General features: G+C 49.9%; 1 protein-coding gene across 1 annotated transcript in view; it reads left to right on the forward strand.

The window, feature by feature from the left end:
- Nucleotides 1–23,618, forward strand: part of ACOXL (acyl-CoA oxidase like) — a 382,696-nt gene that overhangs the window by 297,908 nt on the left and 61,170 nt on the right. The window contains 3 exon segments of the mRNA XM_073791125.1: nucleotides 2,124–2,211; nucleotides 18,883–18,924; nucleotides 18,927–18,952. Coding sequence (XP_073647226.1) covers nucleotides 2,124–2,211; nucleotides 18,883–18,924; nucleotides 18,927–18,952 — 156 coding nt within the window.

Below are 23,618 nucleotides of genomic sequence, written 5' to 3' on the forward strand. Positions count from 1 at the left end.
AGCTGTGCCTGCCGCCCCAGGTCATCATGCTAAATTATACATGGGTAGAGGCTTTCTGTGCTGCCAGTTTTTCCACTGGAGCACAAAGCTCTCTGTTACAGGAGGATTTTTACAAAGGAGTCTGTCATCCAGGCCCTGGAAGAACTGGGGAGCTGGGGAAGGCAGGTGACCTTCCAACCAGATGACTTGGGGTATGAGTTGGAAGCAAATGGGAAGCAGATACAGACAGCCTAACTTTCTACTTGAGTGTTATTTCTTTGAGCAGAGAGAATTGCTGAAAGTTTGAATACCAAGCTGTTCAGTTTGCTTCGAGGGGGAGGGTGCTGTCCCCCACCCTAGGCAGGGAGGCCTTTGAGAGATGCATGGGGCACATTCCATCCCATGATCAAGTGGTCAAAGCGAGCAGACCAGAAGATCAAACTCTGGTTCAGCCTCCAAGTGTAGACTCGGCGCTAACTGCAGAGTGCCACTGCCCTTCTCCCTGGGGGAAAACAAAGGCAAGAAGAAACAAAAAAAGTCAGAGTGCCAAATTTCACACCCTGCTCTGGTCAGATAAGAATCCACCTTCCCGAAATGACTGTGACTGCCGGCTTCGTGATTCGACACCTTTTTCTCTTTTCTGTGTATTTTCTTCATTCTTATTTTATTCCAGTTATATTTCTTCACTTCCCTCTGATTAAAAAACAAAATAAAGCAAACAACTTCCTTCATTAGAGTCACTGAAAGACCATCTTACCCAGAGTAGAGCTGAAAAAAGCTACTCGTTAGGTGAATAAATGACATAAATGTCCTGTGAGTCTGATTTCCACCTTGATGCTCGTCCCCCACACGTGTCAAATACGGCCACTACCAAATGCCAATGCTGCAGATGTGACAGGCATTCAAGAAACAATATGATGAGAATTTGTAAGATCTACTCTCTTAGCAACTTTCAAATATACAAGCAGTTATATTATTTACTACAGTCCCTGGGCTTTCATCACAAGAAAAAAAAATGTTTGTAACTATGGTGAACGGATGTGAACTAGACTTATGGTGGCGATCATTTTGCAATATACACAAATATTGAATCATTATGTTGTACACCTGAACCTAACATATTGCTATTGTCAATTATATCTAAATTAAAAAAAAAACCATTTTTAATGGCTCAGAAGTGAAATAATTTGTCCTAACCACAAAGGTGGATAGTAATGGGGCTATGGTTTCAACTTTTATCTCTCAAGCCCCAAAGTCCGTGGTCTTTCAATTACAAGATTCCTCTAAGAATCTGTACATACATTTCTTAATGAAAATCAAAAGGAATGTTGTTATGGACTGAACGACTGTGTCCCCGCCCCCAAGTTCATGTGTTGAAGCCCTCATTCCCAATGTGATGGCATCTGGAGATGGGGCCTTTGAGAGGTCATTAGGGTTAGATTAGGTCATGAGGGTGGGAACTTTATGATGGGCTGAGTTTCCTTATAAAAAGAGAAAGAGACCACTCACGCTCTGCCATGTGAAAATAGAAAAAAGGCAGCCTTCTGCAAGCCAGGAAGAGTTTCACCAGAACCTGACTGTGCTGGTACCCTGATACTGGACTTCCAGCCTCCAGAACTGTCAGGAAACGAATTTCAAGCAAAAGCTTTTAAGCAGAATTTTAAGAAAAAAGAAAAAGAAGAGAAAAAAGAAAAGAAAGAATTTGAAAACATGTGGCAGTACCTGAGTACAAGGGGGGGAGGGGGAAGGGAAGGTGGGTAGGTTCTGTTGCAGATTAGGTTTAAGTAGTTCGTTCTGGTATTTACAGTTCTCCAGGCATGGAGTGACCTGAATAAAAACCGTCTCACGTTCTGTGTCCCTCGCCTTCGAATTGTTTCTTCGACGCCTGTCAGAGCTCAAGAATTGGCAACTGGTGGTGGCCACGCTTGGTATGTGTGAGGAATTAATAGAAGCACGTAAACTGGACTCACAGTATGTTTCTGGCATTTCTCCATCTAACGAATAGCTTTTGGGGGTGACAGGGGCGCCTACAGTAGGTCCGCTTACTGGCTGTACTGGCTGCATTGTCTACCATCTGCCTTGCTGGGAAGTTCGATTCTCTCAGAATATCGTCAGCGGTGATTTTTCTGCTGTCCGTTTGGCAGGTGACGAGCGAGAATGAGGACTTTTCCAGTGCCTGGAACTCATGTCTTCACCACGTCACCTGCCTGTCTCTGGCACACATTCACAGAGGTCAGTGGGCTCTTGTCAAATATTTGGGATTGAGTGACTTCCGGGTTATCTGGGACTCCGACTCTGCAGAGAAAGGACAGTCCCCACTCTGGTCTGAGCCCTTGTGTTGAATTTAGGGTCCCCAAATAACGCCCCATGTGCTAGGAACACTGACCAAATGACACCCACAAAACCTAATGTTAAACTCGCCAGGAGCCAGCCGGCTAAATGTTGGCCCCTCATCAGTGGCCCTCTGCCCAATGGTGACTGTCATTCCCAAATAAACAAACGGGACGGGGGTGGGCAAAGTGAGGGTGTTTTAATGGGATCACTGCCTGAAGAAGTTCAAGTACCGAAACTACTCAAACCTAACCCCCAAATTAGCAAGGACTAGTACCACCTTTTAAAGCTATGGGTTCTCAACCAGAGGGGATCGCGCCCTCCAGGGGACGTTTGGTGACAGTTAGAGACATTTTTAGTTGTTGCATTTGAGCAGGGGTTGCTAGTGGGTAGGGGCCGGGGACACCACACCAGACAGCACCCTCCCCCTCGAAGCAAAGAGCAATCCAGTCCAAAGCGTCAGCGTGCTGAGGGTGAGGAAGTGTGAATGTTCATTTTGGCCTCAAAACACCAAAATCACGTAAAGTAAGATGAAACATTGAAAACAGAGTGAGATCCGTGAAGATATGGCAAATTATTCTTGAAATTATTGCTTAACTCAAGAGACATTTGTTTGTTCATCCCTATGCCCTTCTCCATGGGGGGGAAGTGTGATAAGAGGAAGGCGCTCTCTGCGTTTTTGCTGTGTGGAGTTTTCCATCACACCAGGGGCACTGCCAGCTCCCAGAAGGCAGGACCAGGTTTTGGTCACCACCTCAGCTCCGGGGTCAGGCTGCTGGTCCTGTCGCATCCCTGGGCACTGTCTCAGGGCTGGAATTCCTTGATGGGCTCTGCTAAGAGTCAAGACATCAATCCAGGACTGCCTGCCTCCTGCCCAGCCCCCGAGCTGGGCAGCAGGCAGCTCAGGAGGAGCAAAGTGCCACGTTATTAATGGCTGTGGGGGTGCCCAGGACCCTCGCGCAGAGCCGACAAGAGCTGGATTGGAGTGAGTAGTTTCGGTATAGATGGAGCCAGGCCTCTCCCCTCCCTCTGAGTGCGGTCCAGTGCTTGGGACCCTGGTGAGCCTCATGGCATAGGGCTCAAGAGTAAGGACCGGAATGAGGATGCTCAGGTGAGTGTGCACGTGCTCAGGTGAACTTTCCAAGAGCACAGGCTCTTCACGGGGTCCGGGAGGCCGCCAGGAGCACCATCCCCAGGGCCAGCCTTTAAACACAGTGACCACACCCTGTGATAACGATGGCCTCGCAGACACCCCAGACTCTGATTTCTACCTTCTGCTCCCTGGGGCAGAGGAAGGAGGAGGAAGCAGAGGGTCCGAGAAGGTAAAGGAAAGGGCAGAACGTTCCCTCCCCTGTGGGTCAGTAAGGTACAGGATTGGGTTCCTTGGTTTGCAGATTCAGGAGTTTTCATCTGCCTGTACACCCACCGTATATGAGGCTCCGGGGAATTGACGCTCCTTAATCAAAGTCAGAAGGGACAGATACAGAAACCAGAATGCCAGTTCACGCATCACAAACCCAAACCCAGCTGCTGAGTCCCCGCGCGTGCTCCATCCTCGCTGTGGGGACAGCTCCACGTGGGATTCGGTTATCGTCAGAAGGTGCCGAGGCTGGACCATCTGGACAGCTCTTTGGGGCGAGGGAGCGGGATTGAGCTCCATGCTGACCTGCCCGCCGTGGATTCCGGAGCCCATGGGGACTTGCTTCCTGGACTGGCTTGGTCCTCTCAGCACCTACCTCACCCCTAGGAAATTTAGGTAAACCACCCCTCTTCTGTCAGTGGGTTATTTTTCCAGATGTGTTGATCAGGCTGAGACTTATCCGGGATGTGGAATAACGCTCAAGACACGCTTACGGAAGGCGAGTACGTCCCAGGCCTTCTCTTCCACTTTGTGAACCTTAATGGCTCAGTCCTCCAGGGTGCTGTGGCCCCAGCACCTGGGCTCCTCCCTCTGGGGTCCCGTGTACTCACCAGATCTTGCCCTTCCTGGGACACAAGGATGAACCCTGTGGACTCCAGGTCTCACCTTCATTTACAAAATGTAGATAATGTGATATTTACCTCGGGGAGGGGCATTGAGAAGATACTTGAATGCCCTTACCTTAGCACCTGACCCATGGTTAGTGTTCAATAAAACTTTTTTTCTTACTGTTAATTACTAATCTACAGAGACCTTAGTTCCCATAACCAAAGTGGAACATTTAGATCCTTTTTCTTAAGAGGAAGAAACAGAGAAAGATTAAACGGGTTAGGTTCCAATGTTGAAGTCTTAACACCAGGAAGAAATGTCAAGGATTTGATGTTACCACAGCACCAAGGAAATCCAGATTAATTCTGAATCTTTTATTGGTTAATAACCACGGTAAGCAAGAGTGATGATTTCTAGGAAATTGGCCTCCAGTTCCACGACAGGTGAAGAGGACCTGGCCGTAGAAAGTCACAGAAGAAAAATCATAAGGATAACAAGAAAAATAATAGGACTCAATGACAGCATCTAGAAATCCTAGGAATGTTTTGAAATAGAGAAATCCATCCATAATGAGGAGGTCTGTAAGGATACAGAATGGGTTCTAATGATAGGAATGCCCTGAACACACTACCCAGGAAAAATGTAGTCAGCCTGTCATTACATTCAAATAGAACGCACCCCCACCCCCACCCCCCACCCCGCCCCTGCCCCGGGAAGAGGTCTCCAGGGGCCGGGAGAGGAGGTAGAAGGAGCCCATCTGTCTTCTTTGACTGGACCCAGATGTTGCCTTTGGAGACTTTTGAAGGAATCACACAAAGCGGGAAGGGAAGGATCAGGCTGCGAACACACAGACCTGAGCGTCACCCCAGATGAAAATGAGCTCCACATCTAGCCATTTTTATAAGGAACAAACGGAAAGAAAGCCTTCTTGCATCAGTTTCCATTTGTCACCTGAAGACTCAGGAAAACCGTGTTGGAAATAAAAATGTTAAGCAGTCTCTAGTGGTTTCTAAAGTGGGATGTAACCATTACGATGATAAATGATTCCTTTTCTCTGATAGACATTTTTATCTTGCCCTAGAAATAGCAGTGCTGAAGCACGGTACTGTCTGAACCCCTAAGGGCGTACCAATTCCTAAACCAAAAAAGAGACACGAAGCACTTTTATTAAATAAATTACATCCGGCATTCTCCAGCTCTGTGCAGAATTATCTCTTTGTTTTCTTTCTCAGAGCTTGTGAGTAGCCCTCATTATGCTTCAGGAAGTCCCTTTTCTGTTTCTTAATAAAGTGACTAAGAGTTTAGAATGTTTGCATTAAGCACAGGTTGTAGCTATAATTAGAATATATAAGAAGTGTGGATTTCTGCCTATCGGAGGACCAATTTCCGACTCGTCTCAAGGATGTATTTGCTTCCAAACAAGACGTCCTTTGTTAATAAAAATGTGATCACGTGCGTTATTAAAGCGTCATTTCTGCATTTTATCCGTGAGTCCTTTTTCCAGTATTCATGGGATCAGCATTTCCCTCCCCATTGTTAATGTGGCTCTTCTTTATGCAAATTACATTCGCCTTGATTTAGCTCTAGCTTTGGCGTTCATCTTCCAGGAAATTACGGGAATACACTTATCACCTCCTTGAATGCACATTACTTTATATGCAAGCGCAGAAAAATAAAATGCCACGACTTCATCCCAAAGTCCAGCGTGAGTTTAGGAACTTGTCATCCCCTTACACTTAACTACAGAAGTCCCTCCAAACCCTGAGTCCTCCCAGCTTGAAGGGCAAACATGACCTCTGGGGTGGAACTAAAAGTCAAAAGTCAGCACATCTCGTTCTTTGGATAACGGTTTCTGCCATATTCTGCTGTGACCTCTGGAGATGGAGGTCTGGCAGGTGGGGGAGCAGGGTGAGTACCACAGGTGCTCCCTTGGCTGTGACAGCCTGTGTGCCTTCCTCTCCCATCAGCATCCTCTGCTGGGCCCAGGAGTTTGAGAGCAGTCCCAGTGAGCCCTGAGGGCTCCCTCTGATGGAGGGAGGAGCTGGGGTACCCCTGCCCCGCTGCTGACCTTCCTCTTTGTCTGGCAATCATTAAACATATGGGTGGTGGAAGCAGGCGAGGGGATCTGGAGAGCCGAGGGTGGGCAGGTACGATTTGCTGCTAGATCCCAACAGACCAGCATCTTGGAGGCTCCGACAATGGAGAAGAGAAGTACCGTTTCTGGCCTCATTTTCTCTGTCCTTCTCACATGGGGGGACACGTCTCAGACCCATTGTTCCTGAGAGCAAAGGGGGCAACTGGGAGTTGATGGGTCCATGTCAGAGGGTGCGGTGGCCGGGAGAGGCCCCCGTGGATGTCCTGCACACTCTGTGGGACTCTCTGGGTCCCTAATGCCAGAGTCTGGGACAATAGAGAGGCTCCCTCTGGGAACCCAGGAGGTGACAACACATGGGGAGAAGAGAACATGAGAACCGGCACAATATTAGGAGGGAGAGAGGAAGAGAGTGGAGGCACCTGGGTGGAGACTGTTTGGAGTAGGGGGTGCCCTGCTCACATACGTGATGGCTCTTAAAAAGAAGAATTTGTTTAGCCGAACCTGAGCATCGGAGCCCGGAAACCCTGCACAGAGCGTGCAGCTTTGCCACATCGGATTTAAATTCTGTGCCTCATCAAATAGACACAGGAAGAGAGAAAGTTCTAAAATGCCGACGCCCAACTTGGGACCACATTCCGAGCCTTCCCCGTCCTGGGAGAGCAGGCGTGAGGGAGCGTGGCTCCCGGGCTCCAGTGAGGGGAGGAAGATCTCTTCTGCGGCACCACGCAGGCTGCTCCCTTCTTCATAACGCGAGGTTTCCTTCCCTGAAGCCCCAGGCCACGTAGGTGCACTTGAGGTCTGTGTCAGCCAGACCTGAAGACCCCAAAAGTGCTACCTTCTCAAGAAATGCTGTCACACGACCCTCGCCAGAGCCCCCGGGGACCCTGCTCAGCCCAGCCCCTGGGAGTGTGTCACCTAGGAGGTCCCGAGAGAGCTCTGATAACTCACTCTTCTTTGCTGGAGGTGACAACTTATGAGACAGTTTTATGACAGATGACCTTGAAGATTCTGTCGCACTCGGAAGAGGGAGATGAGGAAAAAGCCGGGTCAGACTCCGGGAGGATATTTGTTTTGCGGAGGCCCATGTGGGACAGAATTTAGCCGCAGTACTTGTACCCAGGCCCTAATAAATGTCACTTACCTTCCGGGCCCCGGGATATTGGCTGACTGGACTGATGACCTCTGTCTCCACCTATTCGGTGCTTCCTCTGAGCCAGGGCCGTGCTGAGCGCCTGGACCCTGTCACTTCTTCAGTCTCTACAACAACCTCACACAGCCCTTGAGGAAACTCAGCTCAGGGGTGAACAGTCACCTCGGATCACACAGATCTAAGTTGTGGAGCCGGGACTCCGCCCCAGGGCTGGCTGACCCCAAGGCTTTTTAGCATCAGATTTTGAGAAAAGTCCTCCCACCCTCAACTCCCCAAGGGCTTTCCTTCCTGCAGATGAACCCCGAAGAATGGGCATTCTAGTGTTCTTGAACTTTCGGGGTGGGGGGAGTTTTCTTTGTATTTTATTGAACACATACTTTCCTGGGTTAAAGTTGGCCTGTGCTGCTTTTCGCTCTTCTCGCCGCCTTTGTCTCTGAATCATGCTTCTTATCTTTTCTATCTCACAGGCTTTGTGTGAGATTAACGAGCACTCATTAATCCCCCACCAGGGCAATGAGGGAGGGACCACCATCTACCCAGTTTCCTTCCGAGGAAGCTGAAGCACAAAGACGCTACATAAGTTGCCCAGGGCCACGCAGCAGAAGGGGGATTCAAATCCAGCAGACTGCTGCCATCTGCCCACTTGGTGGGGCTCATAAGTGCTTGTTGGACCTGAGTCTGGTAGCTGAGCATTGCTAAAGAGGCAAGAAAAATAAACCGTCCTCGCCTTTAAAGAAAAAAAAAAGGTTTTTTTTTTTTGCTCCTTTGTACACTGTGTGATCGAAAAATGTACCTTATATGATAAATTGCAAAGACCTGAGCTATAGTCCACACTGACTTTCCAGCTCCTGGTACCTAAGTATTTTCAAAATAAGGCTAATCAGTGTTCAAGTTGGCAGGTGAAATTAACCCAAAAGGTGAAAAAGCAAAAACTTGCACGGCATAACTCTCTGTATTGTGAGATTTCTGCTAGGAATACGATTAAGAATAAGACCTTCTAAACTGTGAATGAAAACTAGAAGCATAGGAAATCTTGTTTTATCATAGCAATTCTAGGTATGATTTTCTATATTAAAAAAAAATCCCATATCCCATATTCTAAAGTTGAACATATTTGCAGTAAACATAAACTTGCATTTAGGTTTTAAAGGACAACATGTTCTAATCTCACAAAACATTTAGCAAATAACCTTTGAGTTCACATGAGCCACCCACACAAAACCCAAAATGAGCTACAGAGAAAACATAGAAAAAGCAACTGTCTGTTGACAACCAGATTTTCTTTCAGTTCTTTGAGTTTTCTGTCTATAAATAATCTGTATGTTTCAAATGTGACCATTTTCTTTCAAGGTGTCTCCTGGCCTGTTCTCACTTAAGTATGCTTGAAAAACAAGAATTCACTGTGTAAATCATGGACACGATTGAGTTTCTGGAGGGGAGAGCTTCAAAATACATGCTTTTTAGAGACCCAAAGTGTCAAAATGAAGCATTAAGATGATGTGTTCCTTCTTCAGTGCATCTTTATCTTTTATGAAATCTGGAGTTTGATAAATCACCAGAGACAAAAGCCTCCTTTTTAACCTAGATCCCAAATGTCACGTGGAAAAATAGTGCTGTGTCTCCTCTTCATGAATTTACCTTTCTGTTTGTTTATGAATTATGGGAATTTGTTTGCAGAGAAAACATAATGCTCTGTTAACTTGAACATGATGGCTTTTACTCAGAAACGTGAGAACTGAAAAGAAAAAAAAGAGCATTCAATTCTTTGAGATATAATCATTAAACAAGTTTTGATACATGCTCAAAGTGGCATAAAATGCCGCTTTGCATGGGGAAAGGATCACCAGGTAACTAAAAGTGAGGTTTTCATCAGTATTTCATCAGTATTTCACCTCCCCTAACTGACTCAGGACCCCTGATCTGGTCCATCAAAGTGCACGTTGAATCCTCAATGGGGAAATTTTATGTAACATCATTGTAAATAGAGATGGATGAAGCTATCTATTGGGATTCTTTTTCTTAAAAAATTACTCAGAAATTCTCTCTTAATTGGCAGCTTAGAAAATAAAATACATTCCTACAGATTTCTGTAATTATAGGTGAAAATGATTCTGTGTCCAAGAGGGCAGCCAAAAGGACTTATAGTCCAGATGGCATCAAACCTCTTCTTCCTGAGACCTGGAGGATAAAAGTGCAGAAACCAAGAGTAAGTTAGCCAAGAAGACATAACATGGCAGAGAAAATGGCTTTTTCAAATGTTCAAAATAGCTATTTTTAAATATGTAACACAGTTTCTTGATGCAATTCCTTGCCTTGTGCATATGTTATAGTTCTTAATTCCTGAGAAGTTTAAGACAGAGTAAATTGTATGCAAACCCGTTCCAGGCCGTGGACACGCGGTTGAGTTTTTCTGATCGTTGTTACAAAGGTTTTTGCAACAACAGACTAAGGAGGCACTCGGATTCCATCCTAAGCACCAGAGTTGCGTCCAGCCGCAGCTGCAGCTGCGAGCAGTTGACCTTGGTTTGCTCTGGTCTTCCCTCTTGCAAGGAACATGCAAACCGTGTTGGTCCTAAGGAATAGGATTAAGGCAGTGCCTTGGACTCTGGGACCAAAATGGCAGGATGTCCTGGGGAAGCTGAGACTTGCTCTGTCTCTCAAACTCCAATTCCCCATGAAGAACAAATCTGGCCGGCCCCAGCCGAGTCCAGCATCTACTCAGCTGTCCTTCAGAAACAACACTGTTGGAGAACACTGTTTGTTCACGCCTTTATCCACCCATCCTCAGCCAACAAGTTCTGCTGAAGGCCTGCTGTGTGCCAGGAGGTGTGTTAAGTGCTGGGGATAGAATATCCAGTAAGAAAGACCCCTGCTCTCAAGGAGCTGGGATGAGAGTTACCCCAGAGTTGGTGCACTGGGAGAACATGGGAGAGACGTCGTCCAGTGTGTGGGGTTCATGTGGCTCCCCACAAAGTCCCAGGTGAGGCGATCAGTGTTTGAGACCTTGATATTTTTAGATATACTTAAAAAAAAATTTATTTACTTTTGGCTGCACTGGGTCTTCGTTGCTGCACGTGGGTTTCTCTACTTGTGGCGAGCGCAGGCTACTGTTGGTTGCGGTGCACAGGCTTCTCATCGCGGTGACTTCTCCTGCTGCAAAGCATGGGCTCTAGGTGCGCGGGCTTCAGTAGTTGTAGCACTTGGGCTCAGTAGTTGTGGCGCACGGGCTTAGTTCCTCCGCGGCATGTGGGATCTTCCCGGACCAGGGCTCGAACCCATGTCCCCTGCATTGGCAGGTGGATTCTTAACCACTGTGCCACCAGGGAAGCCCCGAGACCTTGATTTTTGGTGGATGGGCAAGACTTACCTTTAGTATGTAGGTGGCAAGCGCATCACAAGCAGAAGGAAGGGCAAAATGGGAGGCATGAAATGCACGGGTGACTTGGGAAAGCGCTTGTGGTGTGGTGCGTCCAGGATGCAGGGCAAACGTAGAGGGTGGGAGTCGGGGTCCCGCAGGTTCCGTGTGGGCCACGTGTGGGAGCTTTCACTGTCCGCCTCCACAGTCAGTGGGGGTCTGGGAGAGATTGAGAGCAGGGGGAGGCATGGCCTGCTTGGGGCGTTAGGGAGAGGCCTCTATCTGTGGTGTGGAGGGGAATCGTGACCAGGGAGGCTGGGCGAGGCTGTCCAGGAGGAAGCTGGGCGGAAACGAACTCAGAAGCGATGGCGGCAGGACTGGGGCCGAGGGTGGGGTTCCGGAGATGTTACAGGGAAGGAATCTATGGGACCTTGAGAGTGATCAGACGTGAAGGGTGAGGTAGGAGGGAACGCGGAGGCTGACGAGGGAGGGGTTGGCTCTCACACCGGGTGACCGGACGGGATGAGATTGCACTTGGACCTGGGGCACGAGCGGGGCCTGGAGCATGTAAGTGAGACGCTGAGACAGGGGAAAGGCAGAGAGGACTGGGAGCCACAGAGACACCCCAGTCCTGAGCAGAAGCATCATGTTAAATTGAGAGGAGAACCCCTCAAAATGGAACAGCGGAGTGGGTGCCAGGCCCTGGGCAGTGGCTCACGGCTGTCTGTCCATGACCCTCCTGGAGTCCACAGCTCTTGGTTTTCCAAACTCCATCAACTCCTGCTCTCTTGGTGGATCAGTGGCAGGGAGGGGTGTGACCTCCAGCCGAGCGTCGCTGTCAGACTTGTCCTTCCCGGCAGTTGCGAGGGATCTGCCACTGGTTGGGACGCTCCCACGGGGAAGGCTGTCTGCCAGGGAGAAGATCGGGCGATGTGGCCACCACTGGTGTCTGCCTCTCGCTCTGCCTCCTGGTCTGGACCAGACCCCAGGAAGCATTCCTTGGTCAAGGTGAGACAGGGACCACATCGAATAAGCGAGAGGACACCCCATGCATCTGAGGGCGGGCAGCTTCCTGCGTACGGGAAGACTGTGGGTTCCAGAGACAGGAGTCCAGCTGAGCTAGGCCCTCATGGCTTCCCAAGTGAATGGCCACGCTTGCTCTGGGCTGAAAGGACTCTTCCCAGAGAATCCGTGATGAGTGAGCTCCCGCTCGTGACATCAAGCCTGGCCCGAGCCGAAGACCACAGATGGATCTCCTTTGCAACCAGCTTCATGGGAAGGAAGATCGAATGGGCGTGTGATGCTGCAGGCATGGGGAGAGGGATACAGCCTCCCTCCCGAGGTCCAGACACTGCAGGCAGGGCTCGGCCCCTCACACGGCTGCCCCCTCCTCACAGGAACTGCCCACATCTAGAACTTGGCCGCCGTTTATCCGCGTCTCGGTCCCACAGCTCAGACTAGATCCAGGCTTTCCAGACGTCAGTGAGACCCTGTTACTGTTCCCATCCCAGGGCCTGGCCCAACTGGCCTTTTACCTGCCTCTAGCGGTGCAGGCTCTGCTGGTCCATGCTCTCCCCCTGTGTGGGCAGAGTTCTTACAGATTTCAAAGGAGTGGACAGAAGTGTAGTTTATTTGCTTACAAAGTTGGCAGTGCCTCCTACTTGGAGACTTTGGGCTAGGAGTAGGAGAAGGAGTAAGATGTGAACACCGCACCCTCATGCAAGTGGATGCTGCCGAGCCTGGGAGGGGTACCAGTAGTTGGCAGATGGCGCAGGACTCCAAGGTGGCTTCACAGAGGGTCCCTTGGTGCTGGGTCTTGAAGTGTGAATAGGATCCCAAAGTTGGAAGTGTGGCAGTGCATTCCAGGAGGAGGCTACGGTGTGGGCAAAGATGAGGGTGATAAAGCGAAAAGCTTGTCCAGGGGATGCCAGTGCCCCTCTTCCACCAGAAGGGAGGCTTCCGGGGGAGAGGCCAGGAAGAGTACTGAGACGACGAGCCTGGAAGCGTGGGCTGGGAGGGCTGGGTGCGCTGAGCGCTGCACTGCAGAGCTTGGCCTTTGCCGGGTAGATAGTAGGACGCCAGTGGAGGGGCTGGGCTGGAGAGGAACCCTCTGACCCAGGCTCCCTTGAGGGGAATTTTCCTGGCCCAGGGGCCATGCTGCATTGGAGACAGAGGCCCAGGGTGGGGATGGGTGGGGAGCGGAGCCCAAAACCAGTGAGTGTGGCCAGCAAGTGAGAGGACAGATCTGCAGTGAGATGCTGGCAGGTGGGGTTGCACTGGAGGAGCAGAGGGCCCCGTCTCCATCCTTTGGAAGTGCTGAGGTCCCAGGACTCAGGCAGAAAGTGCACTGAGGCTTAGTTACAGGGAACTGGAGCCTGCGTGCCTGGGGAAGAGGCACCTCGGAGCACCTGTCATGCTCGTGGTCACAGAGGAGGGGAGTGTGGTATCTGCCCCGCGTGCCCTGCCTGCTCTCTGGAACGGGTCCCGTGAGCTGAGGGAGGAACAGGCAAGCGCTGCAGGGCCAGCAACAAGGACAGAGCAGGTGGGAGGGTGGGAGTGTGGAGGGAGAGGGGAGCCAGGACCCTTTTCTGGCACGGAGGCTCCCAAGGGTCGGCTCCACGCCCTTTCAGCCCATCTCAATGGGCAGGAGGCCGGAACTGCTACACCTGCTGGCTGCCAAGGAGTTAAGAGCCCCTGTTCCCGCTCTGTGCTGATGCTGAACACAGAGCTGGAGTTCCTTCTACAAAGACGCAGCCCTCTCTCTCTCTCTCAACATTTCCCTGTTATGTTGTGAAGAGGAAGTGGGAGGGGGACTTCAGAAGCCTGGAGTGACAGATAGTTCGGCAAAGGGTGTCACGAGCATGGCTGTCACTCGCAGGTGAGAGGGGACCGCTGAGGGACAGCCACGGCAGTCTTCCACCTTGTGCGTGGGCATCAGGGGAGCCTGGCCCTTGGGGCTCCCAGGGAGAGGCAGGCCTAAGCCAGCCAGGTGGGACGCCCGCCTCCGGGGCCAGGGAGGCCTCGGCAAGGGAGGACCCTGCTCCTGGGCACAGCGCCACACCCTGGCGTGCCCAGTGTGCACGTGCTCAGCTCGCACTCCTCCAGTAGAACCTTCTGTTTAGGGGCAGGTGTCAGCCTCCCCATTTCTGCTGCCCCAACGTGGAGGCTGGCTTCCTCATCGTCACTGTAGGTACGTGAGAGCCACACTTCCTGCCATTTTGGAGACTCAGCTGGGACTGAGTTTCCTCTTTCCAGGGATGGATGGGGGGCCTGGCTTTGAAGAGGCTTGGGTGAGCCTGTGTTTTCTCACCGGGTCCTTATTCTCTAGCCTGAGCCTGCACTGTGTGTGGGACCCACAGGGAGGGTACCAGACAAGATTACAAAGCAGTGAAGAAAAGATACTCTGTCCTCCCGCCGTGGCACACGTAGCTTTATTCATCCAGAAGGCCAGGTGGGAATCTAGAATTCTCAGACTCCTGGAAGTTTTGTGAACTCTGCAGCCTGGGGAAAAGCATCCCCCTTTCCCCACCTCCCTCTTTCCCATCCACAGCTCCAGCCTAGACACCCAAGGTCTGTCTACACCCCTCCCAACAGCTTCCCCTTGGCCACCCCATGGGTCCAGGGTGCACACACCAGGAGGAGAGCATTCCCAGGAGAGAAGCTCAAGCTACTCGGGCTGGAGAAGTGGGATGCGGGCTCCAGGCGGGCGCTCCCCCATTACCCCGTGGGGAAGGCTGTGGACAGAGGAATGCCAGAGCAGGGCTCTCTAAAGCTTGATAACTGGGGCAGGACCCCTGGTTCCCAGAGCCCTGTCATAGGGATTGAGAGAAAAGCTGAAAGAATATTCTGAGACAGGATTCCTGAGAAATACAACCTGTTCTGTAATATGTCCAGGCCAGCTGTGCCTGCGAACTTAACGATTGTGCCCAGTCTCACCAGCCATATTTCAAAAAGGACAATGGCATCGTGCATTTGGTTCATCTTACTTTCCCCTATTATTTGTATCAACACGTCATCATGATAGCGTCCTAGGCACGAGCATTTCTTTGAGTTTTAGGGTATCCCTCGTGTTGCAAAATCCCGTCTGCCTTTCAGAAACGGCTGCAGGGGTTTGGCTGTTGTACATAATTTATCCACCAGCTCATCGAAGGGGAGGCATATGTGTTTCATGCTGGCCTATAATTTTTTTTCTCCCGAACTACCACTTTTTTTTGTTTTGTTTTTTGCTTCATTCAGGTCATTTTTTCTATGCATCCCTCTCACCTCCCTCCCCAACCTCAAACCTAACGAGTATGTTACCTAAAAATCTATTGTTCTTCCTCTATTGTCAGGCTGATCTTTTTGTCGCACAGGGTGGACAGGCTGAACCAAGGAGGGCTTGACTATACTCAGACAGGTGGGAGCCTCTGCAGCCCCTACGGAAATAAATGGCACTGGGACACTTAAGAGCAGTTACAACAATTGAAACGTGGAATCAAGAAGATGATTCCCTCCCGAGTCTCTTAAGGAAGAGCGCGCCCCAGTGCGACCCGTGTTCTGTGGGCGCTGGTCCGGCTGCAGCATCCTTTCTTTTCTCATTAGGCAGGCAGCTCCCTGAATCAGCAACAAAGGGAGAGGAAAGTACATACCACAACTGCTTTCATTTTGAGGGTTATTTTCCTATTTAAAAGTTGAGGCAGGAGGAGGGAGAGGAGAGTGAAGTGTCACCCGTGTGATACTGCTCCCCTGGGGTTGTCAGTGGGCCCCAGACCTGGGCCCCAAGAGCTGTGAGCCACATTTCTGCCCTTCCTTCCTCTTTCAGGACTCAGTAGAAATCAGAGCAGGGGGAGGTGGGGGAGAAACCTGCCTTGGGCACGAGAGCATCTGTCACCCTGGCTCTGAGGCGAGGGGAAACAACCAGGGAATTGGTGAGCCCTGCTTGTCTGACCTGCAGTTGTCAAGGTTGGCTTTTATCGTTTGTGTCAAAGGAGTGAGAGGTGATCAATTCATGAAACGCAGCGGGCCGGTTAAGGGGAAGCTCCACCCGTGGGGTCCTGTGTTCCCACAAGTGCACTCCAGTCCAGTTCCAAAAACTGGGTCATGACTTGAGGCCTGTTGGGCAGGACGGGCATAGAACAAGCAGGCTGAGACCCAGGCTGTCTTCTGGAGCCCGGAGCTTCCCTCCTGAGATACGGCAGCAAGTGTACCGAAAAACCAAAGCAAGACTCAAAAAGAACCCAGCGTGTAACATGTCATGCCAGTGCATCAAACGGGAATGAATCAGTGTGATGGGGAAAAATTAGACAAAACTCCTTAGAGGTGCAGAGAATTGGGTGCCGCGCCCCCCGGCACTGGGCACTGACATCCAGCCTCTGCATTAGTCCTCACACCGACGCCAGGAGGCCGGCACCCTCTCCACGTGTGGCTGGTGAGGAAATTGAGGCTCAGTCAGTGTGTGACTCATCTGTTGTCTGAGGAGGCTGGTGGCGGCAGCACCGTTGAGGATGTGAGTCAGGTCCATCTGACTCCAGGCCTGTGCAGCTGACCCTCCATCCACTGGGCCCGGCAGAAGGTGTTCTCTGAGCAGATTGGGAGGAGAGAGGGAGAGGGTCACGTGGGCCGAGGACCAAGCCGTGGTTTGAAGATGGTGAGGAACCGTTGGAGAGGACGTCTTGTCCAGGGCAGAGGGGCTAAGATGGTGGAGGAGACGAGAAGCCAGAGGGCAGTGCCAGGCTTCCTACGGTGGCAGGAGAGGAGGCCTGGGCCTCAGGGTTGGGGAGCAAGTTAGAAGCGTTCTGCAGGCATCAGAGCGGCAGCTGTGCCAAGGGGAAGGGGTGCCTTTGAGGGGCAAGGAGAGTCCGCAGGCATGGCGACAGGAGGGAAAATCAAAGATTTGGGCCTGGAGGCTGGTGGATGACAGTCCCTCCCACTGAAATGGGAAAATTCAGGAAAGGGATGCCTAGGCGTGGAGCTCAACTGGTTTCGCTTAGATGTATCAATACAGAATTTCAGGGAGCAGCTGCTCTCCTGGGTGCCACGTCTCGTGAACAAGTAAAGGTGTCACAGTGGAGTCCGGCACACGGGCAGCTGGACGCGGGGCCACCCCAGGGCGGGGAGAGGGGAGGGTGAGAATCTAGCGGCCCACCGAGGAGGCCGGGAGAAAGTGTCTAGATGTCCGCGGCCTGTGCTGAGGAAGATGCCATGTCACAGCAGAAACCGCTACCAAATAAAATAGCCACCTTCTAAAAGATTATCTAAAGAACACCGAGTGCAGATTCTTTTTTTGGCGGTGGGGGGAGGTTATTTTTTATTTTTTACAGTAGCTCCTTGTTGGTTATTTATTTTAAATCTAGCAGTGTGTACATGTCAATCCCAAACTCCCAATCTACCCTTCCCCTACCACCTTTCCCCCGGTGACCATAAGTTCATTCTCTTAAGTCTGTGAGTCTACTTCTGTTTTGTAAATAAGTTCATTTGTATCATTTTTTTTAAGATTCTGCATATAAGCGATATCATATGCTATTTCTCTTTCTGTGTCTGACTTACTTCACTTAGTATGATAATCTCCAGGTCCATGCATGTTGCTGCAAATGGCATTATTTCATTCTTCTTATGGCTGAGTAATATTCCATTGTGGAAGATGGGCTGGAGCCAGGGGATGGCCAGTGGCTTTGAGTTGTTGGATGGGTGGTTGAGCTATGCTGCACTCAAAGGCAGGAGGTGAGACTGCCCAGCAGACAGCAGTGAAGGGTGACGACAGGTAAAGAGTGAATGCAAGTTTGAGTCTGGAAATAAGAGGCTCATCTACACGGGTCACTCAGTTAAAGACTTAATGCCTGTCAAAAGAAGCGGATTTAAATCTGAGGGTGGCAGGGAATCATGGGAGCATTTTCGAGAATGAAACAATACAGTCAAAGCAGCGTGCATGGGACGCAGTTGTGGTTTTGTGCTTATGTACACTGAAAAGGGTGCTCACGCGAATGGGCCTTGAGTGAGAGCTGGGCCACCAGCATAGAGAAGGGGAGTATAATTTGTGTAAATTGTCTCAGTTAATATTACTAGAGCTTTCATGGCCAATAGAAATGGATCATTAATCTCTTTGCAGACCTTCTTGGTTTCTCTCCACCACCCTGTTGGAGAAAGATGGTAGGGGAAATGCGACTTGAAATATTTGGGGGACTTGTTGGGTTTGCTTGAGTCGACACTGGGCCCTCATCATTCATAGCCAGAGAAGACTTAACACCGTGGGAATCACGATGGAGACTTGAGAGAGAAAATGTAGCACTGCCAGATTTACAAAGGCAGGTGGAGTCCTCTAGGCGGTGGTCACAGGAAATGAACAGGCAGTGTGGTCATGGGGGACAGGCTGTATGGTGGCTGAACCCAGGACCTCCCGGCGGTGTATTTTTTATTTTTAAAATTTTATTAATTAATTTTTTTATTGGAGTATAGATGATTTACAATGTTGTGCTAGTTTCAGGTGTACAGCAAAGTGAATCAGTTATCCATATACATATATCCACTCTTTTTTAGATTCTCTTCCCATATAGGTCATTACAGAGTGTTGAGAAGAGTTCCCTGTGCTCTACCGTAGGTTCTTATTAGTTATCTATTTTACATACAGCAGTGTGTATATGTCCATCCCAATCTCCCGATGTATCCCTCCCCCTCCCCCTCCCCCCCCAGCCCCCGGTAACCATAACTTTGTTTTCTGTAATACATCTGGGACTATATTTCTGACTATATGTGACTAGAAATAAGCTCGTTTGTACCATTTTAGGATGGAGCTTTGCTGATGGTCACGGCCGTTTACTCTGATGTAATCATCCCGGCTGACAAGGGTGAAGTGACTGCTCTGGCCCTGCTCCCACCTCCCCCGGGGCGGGCTCTGTCCACCTTGAACTTATCACCAAGGAAAGACTGTAGCATGCCACCTCTATCTGTTATCACCACGATGTCCTCCTCCAAACAGGGTCCAAAGGGTCCAAAGGGATGCCATTCACTTTCTCTTTCTTCCTTTCCAGTTACTTGAGAGCAGTTCTCCCTGCCCGGGAGGAGCTGTCCTGAAAAGAGGACCAGGCTTTGTTAAAAAAGGTACGTTGTGCTATGCGGCTGCTCCCCACTAGCTATCTACCTTACGTTTGGTAGTGTATATATGTCCATGCCTCTCTCTCGTTTTGTCAGGGAGATCAGCTCGGTGCTTTGTGACCGCCTGGAGGGGTGGGATAGGGAGGGTGGGAGGGAGGGAGATGCAAGAGGGAGGAGATATGGGAACATATGTATATGTATAACTGATTCACTTTGTTATAAAGCATAAACTAACATACCATTGTGAAGCAATTATACTCCAATAAAGATGTAAAATAAATAAGTATTAACTTCAGATAAAAAAAAAAAGGTACGTTATCACACAAAGCGCTGATTGCCTTAAAGGCTCACAGCATTTTTATTGCCCTGAGGAGGGGTTCACTTTTACGAGCCAGAGTAAATTTATCATCCCTGAATTTTGTGCTCCTTGGGGATAAACTTGCCATCGGTGGGTAGGAGGGCTGCTGGTTAATGAGCACAGCCGCCGTCCTCGGAGTGCAGCAAAGTGACAGGAAAGTGGGTGTCAACCACTAGCGGGGAATCTGTTCAATTCTCCAAAGGGCTCAGTTGGTTCTATTTAAGCTTATCTGACAGAGCCTTGATCCTCTGTGCAGATTTATGAGACTTGGCCAAATTCTATGACTCTCACCATACTTTTTAATTAAGACAAAGGATCCCATACGTTCTGTGCCTGCCACATCTTTCGTCGCCGTGGGGAGAGCCTCACAAATGAGTCTGTTCGTATGAGCCACTGGAAGGGGCATCTTATGTCATAGCTTCCTCGCCCTTGAGTGGGAGACAGGCTTCTTTTATTCTTGGTGACCATCGTTTTCTTTCCTTCCAAATGACGAAGGAGCACAGGTGCGGGCTAACCTACATTGCAGTTGTACATCTAGGTGAGCCCGAAGTGTGGAAAAGCCTGTCCAGCAGCCTGCCTGCATTTAATTAAAACTTAGTCTTTGAAGGCAGAAAGCAGTAGGTACCAGCAGATCATAAAAGTACAGACACGCTTTTCCACCAATGGGTGAGACTCATGTTTTCACCTAGAAACTGTCCTCAGACTGACCTAGAGGCATCTGCATTTCCGTGACGTCATTTCAGTTCTGTACTGTCAGGAAACCGCGTGTACCAGGAATTGCATTTCTTTACCTAAATACCATACCAGGTGTTCTCTGACTTTAGAAATGGGTGGAAAATATAGGGCGTCACTAGAAGGGATTTTCAACTCATTTGCCTAAGATGTGATATTTTCAGTCTGTCTTTTTTTAAAGCTTTCAGTGATGTTGATTTTATAATACAGAAGTGCTGATACCAAACATTGGGTTTGCCCGGGAAACGTGGTCCACCAGGGTCCCGGCTCTTCCAATACACTGACTTTCAGTGGCACCCATTCAGGCACAGAAACTTTACTTGGTACTTTGAGGTTGTCCACCCTAAGCTCTCAGTTCCCCACCCTGAGGGCCATTCCCCCAGGACCTTCCCTTCCAGGTACAGGCAGTGGCACTGTGATCTTGGAGTAGCTCTTGGCCCCCAGACACTCACCTCTTTACTCCAGTCGCTAGTCAAGGTGATGAGGACACAGTGCCTTTGGCCGTTTCTTCCTATTCTGTCCAGCGTTTTCTGCTGTCGTCTCCTCCTTCTTGCTTCTCTCCTCCTGTTCGTCTCTCCACCGTGTTCCCTTCTCCATGCCTCTGTGGGCTGAACCAACTCCTATGTGTTGTTGGTCCTGCTGGTGAGCCCTGCATGGAAATTACCTGGGCATCTCAGAGGCAGCCTGGGGTAGAGAGGGCAGAGCACAGAGCCTGGCACCAGGAGAGCAGGCCTCCAGGCCCGCTCCTAGCTGTCCCTATGGCCTCCACGACTGCAGATACCACAGCCACTCTCTTCACATCCATAGGGAGAGGGTAGAAAGAGATGCCACCCAAAGCCTCTTCCTTCTCTTACTTTCTCACCCGCCTGCCATGCACACATTGCCCCAGGCTGGCTTCTTGGGAACATTTGGTTAGAAACTAACAGTTGAATACTCTGTAATGACCTATATGGGAAAAGAATCTAAAAAAGACTGGATATGTGTATAGGTATAACTGATTCGCTTTGTTGTACCCCTGAAACTAATACAACATTATAATTCAACTATACTCCAATAAATATTAATTTAAAAAAAGAAGAGGCTACCCTGGTGGCACAGTGGTTAAGAATCTGCCTGCCAATGCAGGGGACATGGGTTTGAGCCCTGGGCCGGGAAGATCCCACATGCCGCGGAGCAACTAAGTCCGTGTGCCACAACTACTGAGCCTGCGCTCTACAGCCCGCGAGCCACAACTACTGAGTCCACGTGCCACAACTACTGAAACCCGCACACCTAGAGCCCATGCTCTGCAACAAGAGAAGCCACTCTAATGAGAAGCCCATGCACTGCAGCAAAGAGTAGCCCCTGCTCACCGCAACTAGAGAAAGCCCGTGTGCAGCAATGAAGACCCAATGCACCCAAAAATAAATTAAAATAAAGAAGAAGAAGAAGAAACTAACAGTTGGGAGTGGGAGAGGGTTCAGATAGCCCAAGGTGTCCTGGAATGATGTCCAGTGACATTCAGTATTTTACATCTTCCCTGTTGGTCTCTGCAGACTGTGCGACTATTGCAACCGAGGGTGATGTCTGTGGGTGTTTTCTCAATATCTGCAGATATTTGAACTGGCATCATCAAAGAAGTTTCACTCAACAAAAACGTGTGCTCAGTTCATATATACTGAAACTATTTTATGATTTTTTTCTCAGGAGATTGAGGTTTTTTAATGTCACATATCAGAGAGCATCATGTGGGCGTGACAGTGGTATGCAGGATTTTTGTAGATTGTTCTGTGGAAGAACTTGCTCAGGGTGACAGTAGATCGTTCTGACTACAGTCAGCCTGTGGTCAAGTTTATGTTTACTCGAGTGAGCTATTCACTTCCTAGATTCTCTGCAGCCAACTTAAATATCTAACTCCACCTTGTTGAGTGAACAGTTGTTGCAGGCAAAAAGAAAAAAAAAATGCAGATTGGTGTTGAATATGATGTTTTAGAAAACAATATTTTGCATGCATACCATTGCATCCCTATACTGTCCCAGATAATTGAGACCTAAGGACAGATATTTCATGACCTGTGAGTGTGCTCTAGACACAGACTGCAGGGAAGATGCAAAAGACGAGCACACAGCAGTCGGGCCAACGTCCGACACCCCTGGAAAAACAAAGCCAGAGTGTGAGGTTTTGGAGATGGCAGAGGCCAGAGCCTTCGTGTGACAACCAGGAAGAGTAGGACAGGGAGAAGATATGGCCCTCTGCCACGGCACTGCTAGTTGTCGGGCAGTAGAACTGTGACCACAAAGCCCCTGGACCCTCAGGCTGGACTCCTCCCAGATGATCAGATTCACAGAAAATCCACCACCTCGGCCAGAGCTGCTCGGGAGGTAAGACTGACGAAGCCTCAGGTGCACTGCTGTGGCTGGCGTGTGGAATCACGCTCGTGGCTTGCTGTGAATCACACCCTATTTGCTGAGACTACCGTGAGGCAGGAGGGAGCTGGCTTCTCTGTGACTCAGTTTCCCCAGATACCAAGCAGAGGTCAAGGCTGTTGATGACTTAGGATTTTCCCACCACTGTGGCCCTGCTAAGGGGCTGGGAAAAGATGCCAAGAGGTAGGACAGCTGTCATTAGGGTTTGCCTCTCAGGGAGATTTCACTATGATTTGAACCACAGAAAAGATTTAGATTCCATAAATGACTTATGACCCCATTCACTTTCCGTCCCCATACTTACCTATTCCTTCCCTCGTTCTTAGTTCTGCTTGCCAATTCATCTCTTCGGTCCTTGCTGTCACTACCCTGGACAGCCCGCTTACGCCTCTGCTCTGCCCTCCACTCCACTGTGGCTCTGGATCTCACCTAAGCTCCAGCTCCACGTCCCAGCTCACTCAGCAGGTCTGAACCCCACCTGTCTACGGCCTCTGTCCTCCCTCCTCAGCCTCAGGGCCATGGGACAGTCCATGACTCTGTCCTTGGGACTGCCACTCCAGAGCCAGTGCATCTGTGCCCCTGGCAGCATCTTTCAGAGTCACCCCTTTCCTCTGTTCCAGAACAGAGCACCTGGGCTTGGTCCACTGGGGGCAAGTCTGATCTCCACTCTGCCAGGATCCAGCGTGTGACCTTGGGCAGGTCACTTTGACCTCTTTTAGCCCAGTGTCCTCTTCTGGCAAAAGAGGAAGAGAATTAGATTACTCCGGAGACCCATCCAGCACCTGCACTCTGTGAACCTGTGCCTGGACATTGCCAACAAGCCTGCGATTCTAAACGTGCTTGAGAATGAATCAGCCTGGTCTTCCAGCTGCTTGTCTCTCTCCTTCGGGCTTAGCCAAATGAACCTTCTCAGAGCCCCATGTCCTACGTGTCCTTCCCTGGATAAGTTTCCAGCCCTAAGTCTCTCTATCCTTTGAAACAGGGAGATGACAGAAGTCCAGAAACCTGGACTTCTTGGCTTTTTGAGAGTGAAAGGGGGCACCATTAAAAATTAAGCTTGGGTGACAGGCATAAACCATGACGGTCCCAGGCAAACCCAGGCATCTGGTTAGCCTCGTTTTGAGTCAAGGCCAAAATCCCGTCCTCAATGAAATGGCTCTACCTTGCCTCTCAAAC

The sequence above is a fragment of the Tursiops truncatus genome, chromosome 14 (genome assembly GCF_011762595.2).
Source record: "Tursiops truncatus isolate mTurTru1 chromosome 14, mTurTru1.mat.Y, whole genome shotgun sequence".
Lineage (NCBI taxonomy): Eukaryota > Metazoa > Chordata > Mammalia > Artiodactyla > Delphinidae > Tursiops > Tursiops truncatus.